General features: G+C 37.5%; 1 protein-coding gene across 2 annotated transcripts; it reads right to left on the minus strand.

The window, feature by feature from the left end:
- Positions 1 to 1,760: 1,760 nt before the first annotated feature.
- bin2b (bridging integrator 2b) lies at positions 1,761 to 11,550 on the minus strand. 2 transcript variants are annotated; one of them, XM_079883890.1, is made up of 13 exons: positions 11,482 to 11,550; positions 11,210 to 11,369; positions 10,600 to 10,680; positions 9,517 to 9,571; positions 8,554 to 8,648; positions 8,374 to 8,469; positions 7,882 to 7,989; positions 7,694 to 7,779; positions 6,962 to 7,037; positions 6,589 to 6,671; positions 3,867 to 4,467; positions 3,678 to 3,773; positions 1,761 to 2,647 (listed from the first exon to the last, which is right to left on the minus strand). In XM_079883890.1, exons 2-13 carry the CDS (start codon positions 11,312 to 11,314, stop codon positions 2,534 to 2,536), a joined length of 1,596 nt encoding a protein of 531 aa, XP_079740016.1. In that variant the 5' UTR covers positions 11,315 to 11,369; positions 11,482 to 11,550; the 3' UTR covers positions 1,761 to 2,533. The 2 variants fall into 2 exon arrangements, with proteins under 2 accessions (XP_079740016.1, XP_079740015.1); XM_079883889.1 differs by lacking the exon at positions 11,482 to 11,550 and having other exon boundaries at positions 11,210 to 11,396.
- Positions 11,551 to 16,085: the final 4,535 nt, after the last annotated feature.

Here is a 16,085-nt window from a genome sequence, read left to right on the forward strand (position 1 = left end):
ATTTACAAAATATCTTCATGGAACATGATCTTTACTTAAAATCCTAATGATTTTTGGCATGAAAGAAAAATCTACAAATTTGACCCATACAAATATATCCGTGCTACTTAATTGTGACTGGTTTTGTGATCCAGGGTCACATTTTTCTTAAATGCGGTAGCTGTAGTAATAGAAGTAAAAGTAATGGTGGTATTAATATAACTAATAATATCTAGGACTAAGTCATCACAGCTGTAGTAGTGGAAGAAACTTAACTGCTTGTGGTTAGCAGAATTATCTTGAAAATTACACATGTGCTAGTTGCACTTTTATTCCATATAAACTTTCCCTGCCATCTATGTTGAGCAGGTAATATCACCTCTATGGTCATTTACAAGCGAGTCAGACTTTACTGGTTAATTAATAAAACAAAAATAGATGTATAAATAAATGTAAACTATTTTGTTTTCTCTACACTATGGAAAAAAAAAGTTTATAATATGTAAACGTTACAATATTCAGTAAACGTGCATGCGCATATTTTTAGTTGCATCATCATGTCTCTGTTGTATGAGAGTGTTTGTGTTCACTGTGGTGTGAGAGCGTGAGGCAGAGCAGTAGCACCTCACTGCAGTACACGAGATCCAGGGGGCGGAGTTGGATCCAGATCTAAGGGGTGGAGATTGGTAGGTTTAGGGGTGGGTTTAGAGATCAGGGGGTGGAGATTGGTACTTTTAGGGGTGGGTTTAAAGATCAGGGGGTGGAGATTGGTAGGTTTAGGGGTGGGTTTAGAGATCAGGGGGTAGAGATGGGTAAGTTTAGGAGTGGGTTTAGAGATCAGGGGGTGGAGATTGGTAGGTTTAGGGGTGGGTTTAGAGATCAGGGGGTAGAGATGGGTAGGTTTAGGGGTGGGTTTAGGGATCAGGGGGTAGAGATGGGTAGGTTTAGGGGTGGGTTTAGAGATCAGGGGGTGGAGATTGGTAGATTTAGGGGTGGGTTTAGAGATCAGGGGTTGGAGATTGGTAGGTTTAGGGGTGGGTTTAGAGATCAGGGGGTAGAGATGGGTAGGTTTAGGGGTGGGTTTAGGGATCAGGGGGTAGAGATGGGTAGGTTTAGGGGTGGGTTTAGAGATCAGGGGGTGGAGATTGGTAGATTTAGGGGTGGGTTTAGAGATCAGGGGGTAGAGATGGGTAGGTTTAGGGGTGGGTTTAGAGATCAGGGGGTAGAGATGGGTAGGTTTAGGGGTGGGTTTAGAGATCAGGGGGTGGAGATTGGTAGATTTAGGGGTGGGTTTAGAGATCAGGGGTTGGAGATTGGTAGGTTTAGGGGTGGTTTTAGGGATCAGGGGGTGGAGATTGGTAGGTTTAGGGGTGGGTTTAGGGATCAGGGGGTAGAGATGGGTAGGTTTAGGGATCAGGGGGTAGAGATGGGTAGGTTTAGGAATATGTAAGGTGGGAGGACTTGGATCTGGATCCAACTCCTCCCCCTGGATTTCGTGTTCTGCAGTGAGGACCATCGTTTACGCGCAAATGGGTGTGCAAAACTGTGCAAATTCCACTAATATCCACTAGATGTCACAAAAACTTAAAACAAGTGCTCCACATGTGGTTGGTCACATGTGATTGTTACCCCAAAAAGTTTGGTAACCATACTTTCCGCGAAAATACCAGTTTCTCCATCTATTGTCTCTACAATGAAACAAAAGACATTTGGTAGAGTCACACACCGTTTCTCATATTAATTCAGTATAGTGGAATACTTATACAGCCTGCAAACTGGTTCCTGTGTCACCTAATATATTTTATTTACTACAGAAAGTCAAAATCAGTATTTAATGATTGTTGATACTGAGAGAAGCAAAATAAATTATGCAAATAAAAATTACACTTGCATTTTTTTCCCCACTTTGAGCACAGGACATACAGTAACAATTCAATATAGAACTTTTTTCCAGCAGTCAACTTTATTATAGTAAAACAATAGATTTTTTTCTTGTTCATTTAAGAAAACGGTTTCAAAGTAATACTCATATAAACACATTTTTTGGTCCTGTAAACATTGTAAAAAGCTTGGTAGTCTATCTTTAACACTGAGTTTATAAGAGAAACAACATTGACGATAACATTACACTGTTAATACACACATAGAGAAGAGATCACAGCTAGTTCAACAAAACACCAGAAAGTGCAGTATGTTTTGAAATATTTTTGCATAATACACTATATTTTTTTTTCTGATACAAAATATGTGGCTTCATTCATGCAAATGAAACAGTGAAGAACTGCATGAACAATGCATAAATCCATTGATCAAAATTCAAATCTATAAAAGTCAGAAAGACAAAGATACAAAAAACAAAGACTACGCAGTCTTGAGGCTGCGACAGGAACTTGTAAAGTCACCATATCCTAAAGAAGTCAGGCTGTATTTCATGTCTAGTGGAAAGGGCAGACAAAGTTCATATTACGACACCCTGTCATAAGTGCACTCAGACGGGCACTCAAGGCACCTCGGGTTCACATGCCATCCTGTGTCCTCCACATCAAGACATATCTTAATCAGAGGTGATGCGCTCAATCATGGTCTCTTTGACAATGCCAGAGAGTAATGTTAGATCCTTGTACTGGATCCAGTCCTGCTCTCTCACGCCCCATACTGTGCCCTCCGGCTGCAATAGAAGATTTTCACAACATTACAAGAATGTTGAAAAGTACTAATAGATTTCAGACTGATTCATTAGAATGAACAAACCATTATCAAAGCTAATAATAATAAATTATGAAATGTAAAAAACACATTTACAAAAAGGACAAAGAAAGCACTTATGAATGTAGTCCATACTAACTATTCACTGATAAGCTTCCTAAAATTCTATTCGACGTGTGTATTCTATTCAAACTCGCTGCATTTTGATGCCGATGCCAAACACAACTGTTTTTTCCGCATGAGCATGACACGGCAAATGTGAATATCCAAAAGCATGAATGAGATATGAAAGCCATGATGGGGGCAAGTTATTCAGGTAATAATAACTGAAATTTGTAAAGGAAAAAAATACACACTACTGTTCAAAAGTTTGGGGTCAGTAAGATTTTCTAATATTTTTAAAGAAGCCAAGGTGGCATTTATTTAAAAAATACAGTAAAAACAGTCATTTTGATATTTATTTATTTAATTTACAATTAAAAATAATGTTGTTTTTTTAAAATAGATTTTAAATTGTAATTTATTCCTGTGATGCAAAGCTGAATTTTCAGCATCATTATATCAGTCTTCAGTGTCACATGATCCTTCAGAAATCATTCTAATATGCTGATTTGCTGCTCAAGAAATTATTATAATTATAATTATCAATGTTGAAAACAGCAGAAATATTTGTGGAAATCATGACTTATTTTTCAGGATTCTTTCAAGAAATAAAAAGTTCAAAATAACAGCATTTATTGGAAAAATTAATTGTCTGAAACATTATAATTGTCTTTACTGTTACTTTTGTTCAATGCAATCCATCCTTGCTGAATAAAAATAAAAACAAACAAAAATCTTACTGATCCCCAATATGCTTAAGGACACAACAGTTTCCTTATCAGTGATGGAACCAACAACCTTCCAATTTCAAACCCTGTTCCCAGATGCAAGAAAGTCCTTAAGTTAAGTAAAAACTCCTATGCCATACAACAAATATATATAGACCTCACCTTTTCTTCTTCATCAACATATATAAGGATCACATCTCCCTTTTCAAACAGCAGAAGCACACCTTCATCTGAGTCCTGATTCTCCAGAGCAACAGCCTATGGAAAAGAATAAAACACAAAAACAAAGATTACCCACACAAATACAAATCAATGACTTTCTTTGTTTTAACACTTCCAAAGACACTGTACCTTATCGAGGAAGCCAGGAGGATTTTCATACTCTGTCTTTTGGGCTTTAACGTCTTCCTTTGCTTCCTCCGTCTTGCTGTTTCCCGTTGTATTTTGATCCCTCTCTCCTTCTTTTTTCTTGGAGAAGCTGGGTATTCGAGGACTGGGGACAGGTGCTGTTTTGTCTTTGTCGCCCGATAAGGGCTTAGCCTCATTGTCTCCATCTGCAGATGCATGATGGGTGTCTTCTGATTTACTTTCCTCCTCTTCACAGTGCTCAGTGGCCACTGAACCTTGATGTTCCTGGCCGTTTGCTTTCACAGACTCATCAGTGGTACTTTCTGACATGTTTTCAGCGGCTCCCACGGATCGAACCCCTTCACCCTCCGAACACAAAGACTGTCGTTTGGGTGTGTTGGGCTCACTGTCAAAAGAGTTCGACTCCGAGTCTGATATTTCAGATGCTGTGCTTCCTGTGCTCTTGGAGGAAGTGTGCGAACGCGTGTCCGTGAGGGTGTCGGGCATGCTGAGCTTGCTTATGCCCGGATGATCCGAAGGGAAGGCGGTGTTGCAGGGGATGGGCGCAGAGATCGTGACAGACTTTCTCTTCTTAGATTTAGAACTAAACACAAAAGGAAGAAAACAAGAGATATAAAAAGACAATACAGAAAGTCTTTGATTTCTATGGAAGCTTCCACCACAGAAAAAAATAAATAAAAAAATAAAAAAGTTGAGAAAAAAAGTCATAATTGTGAGATACAAACTCAATAACAAAAAAGGAAATTGCAACTTTTTATCTCACAATTGTGAGTTTCTCTCACAATTACTACTTTTTTCTCTTTATTGGTACACCGACGTCCTACTTTTAAAGACGTGCAATATACAATGGCCACAAAAAGTATATGAGCACTTAATCTACACTTACGTAAACAGATCATTCAAGATCTTTACTTATAATTATGTTACACTTTCCTTTGCAATGCCATCTAACCAACTTGTGAAAATGTCATTTTAGAGGATGAATAAAATACACTATAGTTCAAAAGTTTTAAATAATTATTTTATGCTATTTTACGAAATATTACAATTTAAAATAAATGTTTTCCATTTTAATTATTTATTTATGTGATGGAAAAGGTGAACTTTCAATCTAATACGCTGATTGGATGCTCAAGAAATATTAATTATTATCGATGACAGAAAACAGTTGCTGGGAAATGTGATACATTTTTTTGTCATGATTCTTTGATTAATTGAAATGTGAAAGTTCAAAAGAAAAGCATTCATTTAAAAAGTTTTGTAACCATAAATGTATTTACGGTTACCTTTCTTTAATTTAAAGGGGTGGTTCAGAATTTTGGACATCGGACCTCATTTCCAAGTTAGCCTGTGTGTTATTTATCAGTGGAGACAGTTTTCAAAATTTTTCATCCAGTCCTCCCAGTTGCATAGTTCGCCGGTGCTAGGCTAGCGCAAGTCAACGGTAACTGCTAGCCTGCCATTAAAACAGTTTTACCCACTCCACAGTACACCAAAAGCAAATAAATTATAACGCCAGACTATCGATGTAAATGTCTGTTGAGAGAATAATGTTAAAAATCAAACTACCCTTTCATCACATTGCAATAGTTATATTTTGTTCCCTGTATTTATTAGCACAGTCTAGAGCAGCGGCGGAGTGATATTAAGTTACATAGGCAACCGAGAGAGCCGGTCCACATGACAATCACGCAAGTGTATTTACCTGCCGCTGACACTCATCACTACAGCAGAAGCAGAGTATATTTCACGAAGAAATCAACAAGACATAGGACTATGGCCAAGTTTGAAAGCCAAGGCAATGTTTTGGACTTTGGAGATGATGCAGGCGAGGAATGTGTGTTATTCAACGAACCGTAACTTACATGTATGAGCCGGAATACACAGACGAACAACTAATCGAGATGGATGCTAAAAGGGCAGAAATAGAAAGAATGTCTGTCTGTAGAGACAACAGCAGCTGGAGATGCAGTAGAGAACCGGGACAGAACGGTTCAGGAGACCGGTGGTGCCAGTGCAGAAAATGTATAGCTACATATAGCTAGCTAGACGTGCCAACTGTAGTGCGCTTCTGTTCTGTGTTTACTTTTTGGCGCAGTACTACTAACCGGAGCAAAGTAAAACTCCGCCGCTGCTGAGAAACTAGTTCCTGTAAATGTAAACGATCACTGAAATGCAAGAGTAGTTTGATTTCTAACATTATTCTCTCAACAGACATTTACATCGATAGTCTGGCATTATAATTTATTTGCTTTTGGTGTACTGTGGAGTGCGTAAAACTGTTTTTAATGGCAGGCTAACAGATACCGTTGACTCGCGCTAGCCTAGCACCAGCAAACTATGCAACTGGAAGGGCTGGGTGAAAATTTTTGAAAACTGTCTCCACTGATAAATAACACACAGGCTAACTTGTAAATGAGGTCCGATATCCAAAATCCTGAACCACCCCTTTAATGCGTCCTTCGTGATTTTTGATTTTTGAACGGTGAAGTAAGTTTTCTTCAAATTCATACAGGTGTCCTATCAGGGTAACCAAAAGTAAGATGTTCCCAAAGTTTTGTGAAAGGTTTTACTGGTAAAGTGTTTGTGTTATCCTTCTTCTTATTATTTTGTATGAAATTACATTCATGCATTTTGAATATGGACCAATAGCGGCCACAGTAGATCTTCATAGACATTAATTATTTCCAAATAAAGATATTACCTGTTCAGGCCTTTGATGATGAAGGGTTTGGTGGAGTGCTGATCCTCAAGCTTCTTCATCATATTATAAATATTGTGATTTAACTGAAACATGAAATTAAATTCTGTCATTCAGCAACATTGACCTCTTTAACTTAATTAAGATTTGAACATTAAACAATGTTACTGAAAAGGAAATGTTGTGAGTCATAATGAAGTGTATTTTCCAAGTTAAATAAGTAAATGTAATTAATAAAACCCTGGCATTTCAATGACAGAAAGAAGAGGATACTATGTATGTCCATCCCAGAAGTACTCTGTGCTTAATGTTTGCTGTTGCACTTAACAGAAAAGGAGCATCAAAGTAAAATAAAACGCAAATGTTGCATTCTTACCACACTCATTTCCTTGTAGAAGACATCCCGCAGGTTTGAGATGTTCTGGAACATGGTGACGTAGCAGCTTATACGGCTGAAAACAGGAGGACAATGTAGCCAAATTAAATATTACATTTTTATTATTATTAGAGACCTCGTTGACAGGAAGGAATTGGCTGAATTTATCTCTTTTATGGGTGTGTTCACACGTGTAGTTCGGTTCTCTTGGTTCTTTTGGCCCGGACCAAAAAAGAGAAAACTATACATTTAGTCCTGATTCGCTTTGTGTTCACACTTATTAATCCAAAGATTAAAAAAAACAGCTTTTATGACATATATTTTGCGACGAAACTTGGGCTAGGATACCCTCCGTCACACACACACACACACACACACACACACACACACTCTAAGATCTGCTGCAAGGAGACACGGTCCTAATGCCTATACCAAACTGTGATGGACAACATCGCAACTATGACAAGAAAAGACAGGTATGCTTGAGAATTCTGTCTTTTTTAGGCTCGCATCTAGTGACATAATGTCCTGGTTTTGGTTCCTTTACAGTACATGTCTTTGTTCAATGTTGCGTTCATATTTTTTCAGCGGTCTCGTCTTTTTAGCGTTCACACTTATTCAAATGAACCGTACTAACAGAGCAGATGCACCAGGGTTTGTTTCAATCGAACCAAACATTCAAAGTGTAAATCACACCCTAAGTTTCATTTTTGTTAATAAAGCTGTACCAACCTTTGGTAGAGGACAGGCAGCTCCTCTCTTAACTCCTTGTTAATTTCTTCAAACACCTCCTGGGCTTTACTGAACTCCTCCTCGGCCTGAGAGGAATCAGCACCAATGGTCATGCGATGAGCTATAACAAACTAGCAATACGAACCATTTCTAAAATGGGAGATTTAAATGATCAAATGTGAGCTGACCTTGCCTGTTTTGGCCTCATCTCTCTTCTTAGCGTTTTGTAGCGCCTCCAGATGATGACGAGCTGAATCATAATCAACCAGCTTCCTTCCTCGTTTAGCCACTCTTTCCTGCAAGATCACAGTATTAGAGAATTTAAAGCTACAGTAAACTTAAGAATGATTTTGAAGTACCATGTAAATACTATGAGAATTTAATAAGCATTCAATGCTTTGGTATGCATCAAGATACCAAGGTATTAGCATCTTATACTATCTATCACTCTAAACTAAAGCTGTGACAAAGTTATAGCTCCCCCAAGGAATTTTTGTTTTGTTAAACAATATCAAAAAGTCTAAGAAAACTTTAGATAACAGCCAAATTGTCAAGGCTAAAAACAGTCATTCAACACCAAGCCTGACAACCTTTCAAAAACACACTAAACAGACCTAGGCTATAGATAGTGAACACATAATTTATCACGTTCAGGTTTGTAATTTGGCAGCTATACAAACTTTGACATCTTGAAACTGTCCGGTGTAATTCTCCATTGTTCGAACGACTTGATCACTCAGCTTCTCCTCATAATCATTCCACAGGAGATCCTCACTCTGTAATATCAAGCCAGAGAGATGATGAAGGCAAGGAAGGTAGAGATTTCAACTATTAAATGTCATAAAAAAGGCCTGATCTACCTCAATAATGACAGTCAGATCTTCGACTCCATGCCAGTCTGGTTCATAGATATCTTTAAGAGTCTGGGACAGGCGCTTGGATGATTCATGCATCACTGAGAAACAGTGTACAAAACATCACGTGAGGACTTCTTTTAAAACTGTTACACAATCTGGCAGTAGTACTAAAGCTGTGTCTATTCCCAACAAGTCACTGCAAGTAACAAAGCTGTGACTGTAATAACAAGAAATTATGAAATCAACCAATGAGCATTCTTAAGTATCTTATGGTAGTCATCAAGCGCTGCAAAACATACAGTGCTGGACGGAAATTTGATTAATAATTACATTCAATGTATACACCAGTTTATTCCGTGGTATATTATAAATTCATAATCTGTGAATAATCTGTTCTCTAATACGGCAGTTACATAAACTGTTTTAGATTCAGCCACATTCAGAGATTTAGCACAGATACTAATTCATCCTTTTAGAACACCTGTGAGATGGGGCTAAAAACACATGCGGTGACTTTGGTTTCTATCAAAAGCGCGCGAATGGTTCGCGTAACGAGACCACGGACATCTTGCGTCTTCCTCAAACTCAGTAACCCCTTCATATTTTCATATAGCTCTGCAAACATACATCTGGGCAGTACGCCCACAATTCAATCGGGAAGGTCACCTATTCTTGTAGACATTTACACAATAAGCATTTTCAGTTCCATTATTGACAGACATTCACTTCCCCAAATGCTGAATCGGAGAAACACAACCAAGACCATCTCATCTCACTTTCACTCTCACCCAGCAGCCTATGGCACAATTAGCAAGTAATTGCAAATCTAAAATCTGAATCGATTAAAACAAGTATTATGAAATACAAAGTTCTGTAGAGTGCTAAAATTAATTCTTCAATTGATTCAAAAGATTCAGTCAGTAGATTTCAATACAAAAAATGTCTGCATTTCAACTAAGACAGTACCTTTAACAGCATTGTAGTACGCTTTAACATCCTTAAAGAGCCTGACGCCATCAGTCTGGAAAGAGAAAAGAAACAATCACATGTTTGTCTAAAGGTTAAAGGTTTATTAAAGGGACAGTTCACCCAAGAAGAAGAAAAAAGAAACTCATACAGGTTTGGAACAACTTGAGGGTGAGTAAATGATGACCGAATTTTCATTCTCTCAAGTTGTTCCAAACCTGTATGAGTTTCTTTCTTCTGTTGAACACTAAAAAAGATATTGGAAAGAATGCTGGTAATGAAACAGTGGACGGCACCCACTGACTTCAATAGTTACTATGGATACCATTATACCCATTTCAAAAATGTTTGGTTACTTTTATAGTCAAGTGCATTTTGAAATGTGTACCCACACGACACATAATACAGGCATATTATGGAAACTGAAACTTTCTGAATAAAAATAGAAAATGTGTAGGTGGTAAGGAAATTAGTTCAATGGATTTTACTATTGGGTTCTTGAAGCTACTGTTTGTGGTAAGTGGATTAAAATAAAACATGAAAACTTCCATGCATGTAATATGTAAATATACATTTTATTTATGGTTGAAAGTAGCAGCCTCTTGACTTGGTTGCATCTACAGAGTGTAAACCATCTATGATTATTAAACGAAGCATGCAGGACATGGAATAGGATGTGAAGTTCCTAAGTGAGAAACTACATCAACAGAAGTGTACTATAATAAAAGTTTGTTAGTGTAATGAAAAGCATTACCAATCAAGTATAGCATTTTATAGGGGGTTCTTGGGTTGGTTGAGGGAATAAATGGGATGAAAATAGGCCAGAAAAGGTCAACCTTTGATACTGTACTGAAAAGAAAGAGAGCTGCCGTCGCTTATTGACATTTTCTAAAGGTGGAGTTTCCTGTGCTACTTTCAATAATCATTCAGTCAGTGTTCATATACAACACACCACAACTCACCCAGTCCAGTTACTTTAAATAACAATGTCCTAATGTTGAGCGGTGACCCCATTTAATGCAGACTATCAATTGTTTGAGGTAAAAAAATCTGCATGTTTTTCTCTCTCTCTCTCATACATACCTGTTGCTTGTTCAAGTTAGAAGAGCACTCCTCAAACTGCTCATCTTTCGTCTCCATGGCTTTGCCCAGCTTCTGCATGACCTACAACCAAGTTGATCACACTGCAGTCAGACATGATGTCAGGTAGAAGATCAAGAGTTGTCACTGTATGGCCACTGAAATATGACTCTCGCCAGGCAGTTCCACATTTATTCTCGAATATCAATTGCAGCAATTGTTCCTTGTGATGAGGAAAGATCAGAAATGCTCTAGCGGACACTACATTTCCCGAATTAAAACAAATGAGTGGTTTTAAGATAATAAGATACTGTGTGCAGTCTGCAAAAGAGTGAAATCTAGAAGAGGAGGTGAGCTTAGGGAGGAAGTGATTGAGGCAGGAAGTGGCAGTCCTTGTGTTCACAAAAGTGAATTAAAAAAAAAAAAAAAAAAAAAAAAAACAGCTCTACAACTCACAATATTTTCATATCCTGTTTACAATTGTACCATTTTTCTTCAGGACTTATAAATACGTACAAGTAGAATAATGTTGGATAGTCACACACAAAATACACATCCAGAGCAGCATGACCTGAGAGCCAAGGTCCTGAACTAAACAAAAAACCACACCTACCTTCTCTTGTGCTCGGTTCATTGATTTCTGAAAGCGTTTGGCCAGGATGCCAGCTCCCGCGCCGATGTTGCCCCCAATGTTGGCACCTTGTTTTCCCTCTGCCATCTTCACTTCTGATCAGCTGGCACACAAAGCGATCCTTCTCTCAGATGTCTCAGCGCTTCCTTCTATAAACTGACGGTTCCTGGGCGGAGTGAGCAGAGAGAGTGGGTGTGAAAGCATTCGTGGTGTGTTGGTGTTACTTTCTACTTAATAGTTTCAAAGACTCAAACTTACGGGACCTCACGTCACACTAACCGATTGTGCAACATTCCACTGTCGTGTCCAAACCTGTTTGGTATATTGTCATCGATAAGTTTACTAGTCTGCAGTGTTTCCTGTGGGGTTAACGCTAGCAAAAGTGACAGCTATATTTTAATAGGCTATAGTCATGTCACACTAAAAACCTTTAGCGCTATAATGATATGCTGTGCACTTCAGACTGAGTGGATTATGTTTGCTGGACAATTGTAACGTTTAATGGCAAAACACCCGCTCGAAACTGTTTAAAAACTAATCATAATTTTAAGTAAATTGGCGGGCGTAATTTTTTGGTAAACAACGTATAAAGCCTCCGTACAACCAGACTATAACAGAAATAGTCCGATAGACTCTGTAAACATAAAATGTGACCACATATTAAACAATCTGAATACTTTGAGACGGCTCTATGAAAATGCCGTTAGTTTGAGGCGGGACTTGTGCAAAATGAAATATCATATTATACCACTCATAGCCTATAGGCTACTACTTTATTCAATGGTAATAGTAGTAGGCTAGTATTTAGTATGCAATTTAGTATCCAGGGATCGGCTGGTTAGTTTTTTCGGTCTAACATACATAACAAGAACATAACAATACTTAGCCCAATAATAGAAAATACTAACATATATTAAGTTTTTATTAGGCCTAATATTTTTTTCCCCTCTCAAGTCCTTTTATTTTTGTTGTAGGCTATGTGATCAAACTCAAACTCTCCTTATTAATCTCTACTACTGTAAATCACTACATCCAGCCAAAACTGATATGAGATAGGCAACACATTAAACTATTTGTTCTACAAGAAGTAGATATAATTTCAGATGTCATTTGCAGGCAAAACAAAGAACGGTCTTGTTCTCTGTTTAACTCAGCTGGAACACGATACCTGCACCCACATTTGTGCTGTTGTGTCAAAGGTGTGGAAACAAAAAGGCATTTGCATTGTAAATCATTTGGTGTCACACTATACTGTTTTCTCCTTCATTGTATTATAGGCTACACTGCTTTGAATTTAATAATATACTTTTTTACATCAATCATTGTGTTAAAATATAATTCAGATAAAAACAACTCCATCAACTCAATATTAAACATAGATCCCAATTGTACCATATCAGTAGCCTACAAATACATATTTATTTATTTGGGAGTGGCTATTAATGGTCTGTTGAGTTCTGCTTGTGTCTGAAATACATAAGGAGAATTATATAAGATTTTAGCATAAGCTCCCTGCCCTTTATTTAAACTGCTCAGGACTCATATCTTAAATCCAATATGACATAGCAGCTCTGCAAGTGTTTACCCTACATTTACTTAGGGCTCTTAAAGTCACCATGACATCAAAATGGTTCATTATGGAATATGCCATATTTATTATAAATGATTTATCTGTGCACAGTGCACATTATTATTATTTTAATGCATGTGTCCTTAAAAACTTTAATCAAAATAACTTCCCATCCTGACATCTCGGCTGCGTCCGAAATCACATACTCTCTTGAGTATGGGGTTCTATTTGTGCCAAAAATGAATCGACTGCTTTGTGCTTTGCAGGACATTTATTTGTCCTTGTCAACATTCAGTGCCTAGTTGTTCAGTTGATGTTGATCTGTATGTTCTCTGTTTATGTCAATTTGTTCTGTCATCTTGCTTTGCTGTCCTTCATGTCGTCCTGTTTTGTTGTCCTTACTGTTATCTTGTTGTCATTACTGTTGTCCTTACTGTCGTCCTTGCTGGAGTTTTGATCTGTTATCTTGCTCTGTTATCCTTACTATCCTTTATGTAAACTGTTTCAAATGTATTGTGTACATAAGCAGACACAGACCTCAGGCAAAGCTGCCAAAATTAAAGCAAAGTAGGTTTACAAAAAAAGTACATTTACAAAATAATTCCATTGATGTGAGAAGGTTATGAGAAGCATGGGGATACCTCTAGCTCTTATAACAAGACGACACTAAGGACAACAGAGCAAGCTGACAGTAAGGATGACAGAACAGGACGACAGTTAAGATGACAGTAATGACGACAAGATAACAAGACGACAGTAAGGACAACAAAGCAAGATGACAGAACGACAGAACAATACGAAATAAACAGAGAACATACACATCAACATATACTAATTTATCTGCAAATAAAGGCAATGACTGTTGACAAGGACAAATGTAGTACAAAGCAGTCGACTCATTTTTGGCACAAATGTAACCCCATTAAAGGGTTAGGGTTTTTTTCTTGTTCGAGAACCCGTCTCAGTCACAACTGGAAAGAAAAGACTATAGCAACTTCCATGCCAACTTTAAAAAGACTATCTGACCAACAGCACAACAAAAACAGCATTAAGTAGGCTACTGCTCCAACATCTCCACAAGGAGGCAGCGATGATCATCTTTAATCGAATTGTATGTATTTACTGTAAAAGCAATGTGATTTTTTTTTTGCATGATCTATAAAACATTAATTGAAAAATCACACATTTAGCCCACCGTAAAAACATTTTTACTCTCTTGTGCGCTCTCTAGGCTAACGATTCATTGGCTGCATGCAAGGGCGTAGATTTGGTTTGAACATTGGGGGGGTTGAAAAATTATTCTGCATATTTTTCATGTGATCATGGTATAAATATTGGGGGGGTTGTAATACAAAGATTTAAATATTGGGGGGGTTATCTCCCCCCTAACCCCCCCACAAACTACGCCCCTGGCTGCATGTTTGGTTGTAGCCTATTTAACATTCGATTCAACAGTACAGTGTTACATCATCAACATTTTCCATTTGCTAAATAGATGATAATATGTCTCTTTGTGCAGAAGCTTTTAAAGATGTGAGACAGAGAATGCTGAGTCAGCACGGTGTATCAGATATTTCACGGCACAGCTGCTTTCACCGCCCTTTTATGTTTCCTTGAGGCCCAAGCTCTCATAAATGCCAAGTTTGCCAACCATAAATCATTCTCTGCCTGAAGCTTTAAATCAAAGAGTTTGTTTTCACACAAATTCCCTTCTAACTTGAGAATAGTTGATGCTGTTATTTAGACATCTTAAATTAGTAAGTAGTCTGACACAAGAGTTAAATTTATAACTTGTCACTTTTTATTGAAATGGGTTGCGTATCTATTTTGATCATACACTAGCTCTTGTATTTTGCTGACAGTTAGCAGTTTCATGATATATATATATATATATATATATATACATAATTATAATCTAGAATGTTTTTCTGTGATTGCATGTAGACAATCAAAACTCACCAGTGCCCGTCACTGATGTCACTCTGACTATGCTCCATTTAGAGTGACCTAAATCCAGTGAAGCATTATTCATGATGCCGCATTCTACGGCAAGCTTCCAGAAATACTCATACCAGTGACTCCTGTTCCATCGTACCTGAAATGCATATATGATTCCTAAAATCCTTCACAGAAAAAGTAGAACCCTTAAATAAGCAGTTAGTTTAGTAATGTTTAATGGAATCCATGTTAACCTCTGTGAGCCATAGATTCTAACTAATCCAACCCTATTTACACAACCCTTCTTCCACTCATCAATCCAGAAAACAGAATGAAATGACTTATGAACATATGATGTGCATGCACGTATATTGTATTATATTATATTATATTATACATTGTATTGTATTATATATTGTCTCAAGTCTCAGTTTGACCATTCTAAATGGTTGTGATGTCTTGGTCTGCGTTTTAGGTTTGTTATACTCTGAAATAACCTTAAAAACTGATAAATGAGATCAACAAACCTTATAACTAGATGTGCATATCACTTAAGATATCACTCAATTATTCAACAAATTGTATTCTGTCAAAAATATAGACTATTTTAGGAAGTTTGCTGGTTTAATATGACACTAACAATCAAACAGGCACTATTTATATATTACATGACAAAAGCAGGGTGAAAGTCTGTCCTGGATATCCTGCACCTCTGTTTAGTCACTTTGCAGATGGACATGAGCCATGTTCACTACTGGTGTAAAATGATGGAATAAACAAATGTTTGGAATAAAGATTTTTTAAATGTTTTTTTAAAAAAGACACAAGTGTCCATATATACATGTATTAATAAAACATTTAAAAGGGTGTTTAGTTGAGAAGCAAGCAACAAAGCATCACAAGAAACACATTTATGGTTATATAATGACCTTATAAAGCTGTTTTCCCCCATCATGGGGGTCAGTGAGTACATAGACTCCCCCGTCATATTAACACACAAACAGAAGACCCTCCCCCCAGTGCATACCATGACCATAGACTACACATTCCCATCCCCACTGTCTCCTTGGCTTGCGCTCTTAAAGACTCTTTCTATCTGTCATTATTCCAAGCTTAAATATGCAGTTTTCCTCCTTTGGTGGAGCCAATATACTTAGGATTTTTTCATGACCATTGTAATGGTTTTTATTGTGAGAATTGACAGTAGGTTAGGCCAAAAATTGTCAGAACGGATATTATCAGTCTAGCAGGCAGGTGTTTGGGTGTTAGTGTATGGGAACAAAGTGTCCTCTGGCTCTCACGCATGACTGCCAAATAAATACAATGGATAACAGCAGTCTATGGAAGGTT

Source organism: Squalius cephalus, assembly GCF_949319135.1.
Source record: "Squalius cephalus genome assembly, chromosome: 10".
Taxonomy (NCBI): domain Eukaryota; kingdom Metazoa; phylum Chordata; class Actinopteri; order Cypriniformes; family Leuciscidae; genus Squalius; species Squalius cephalus.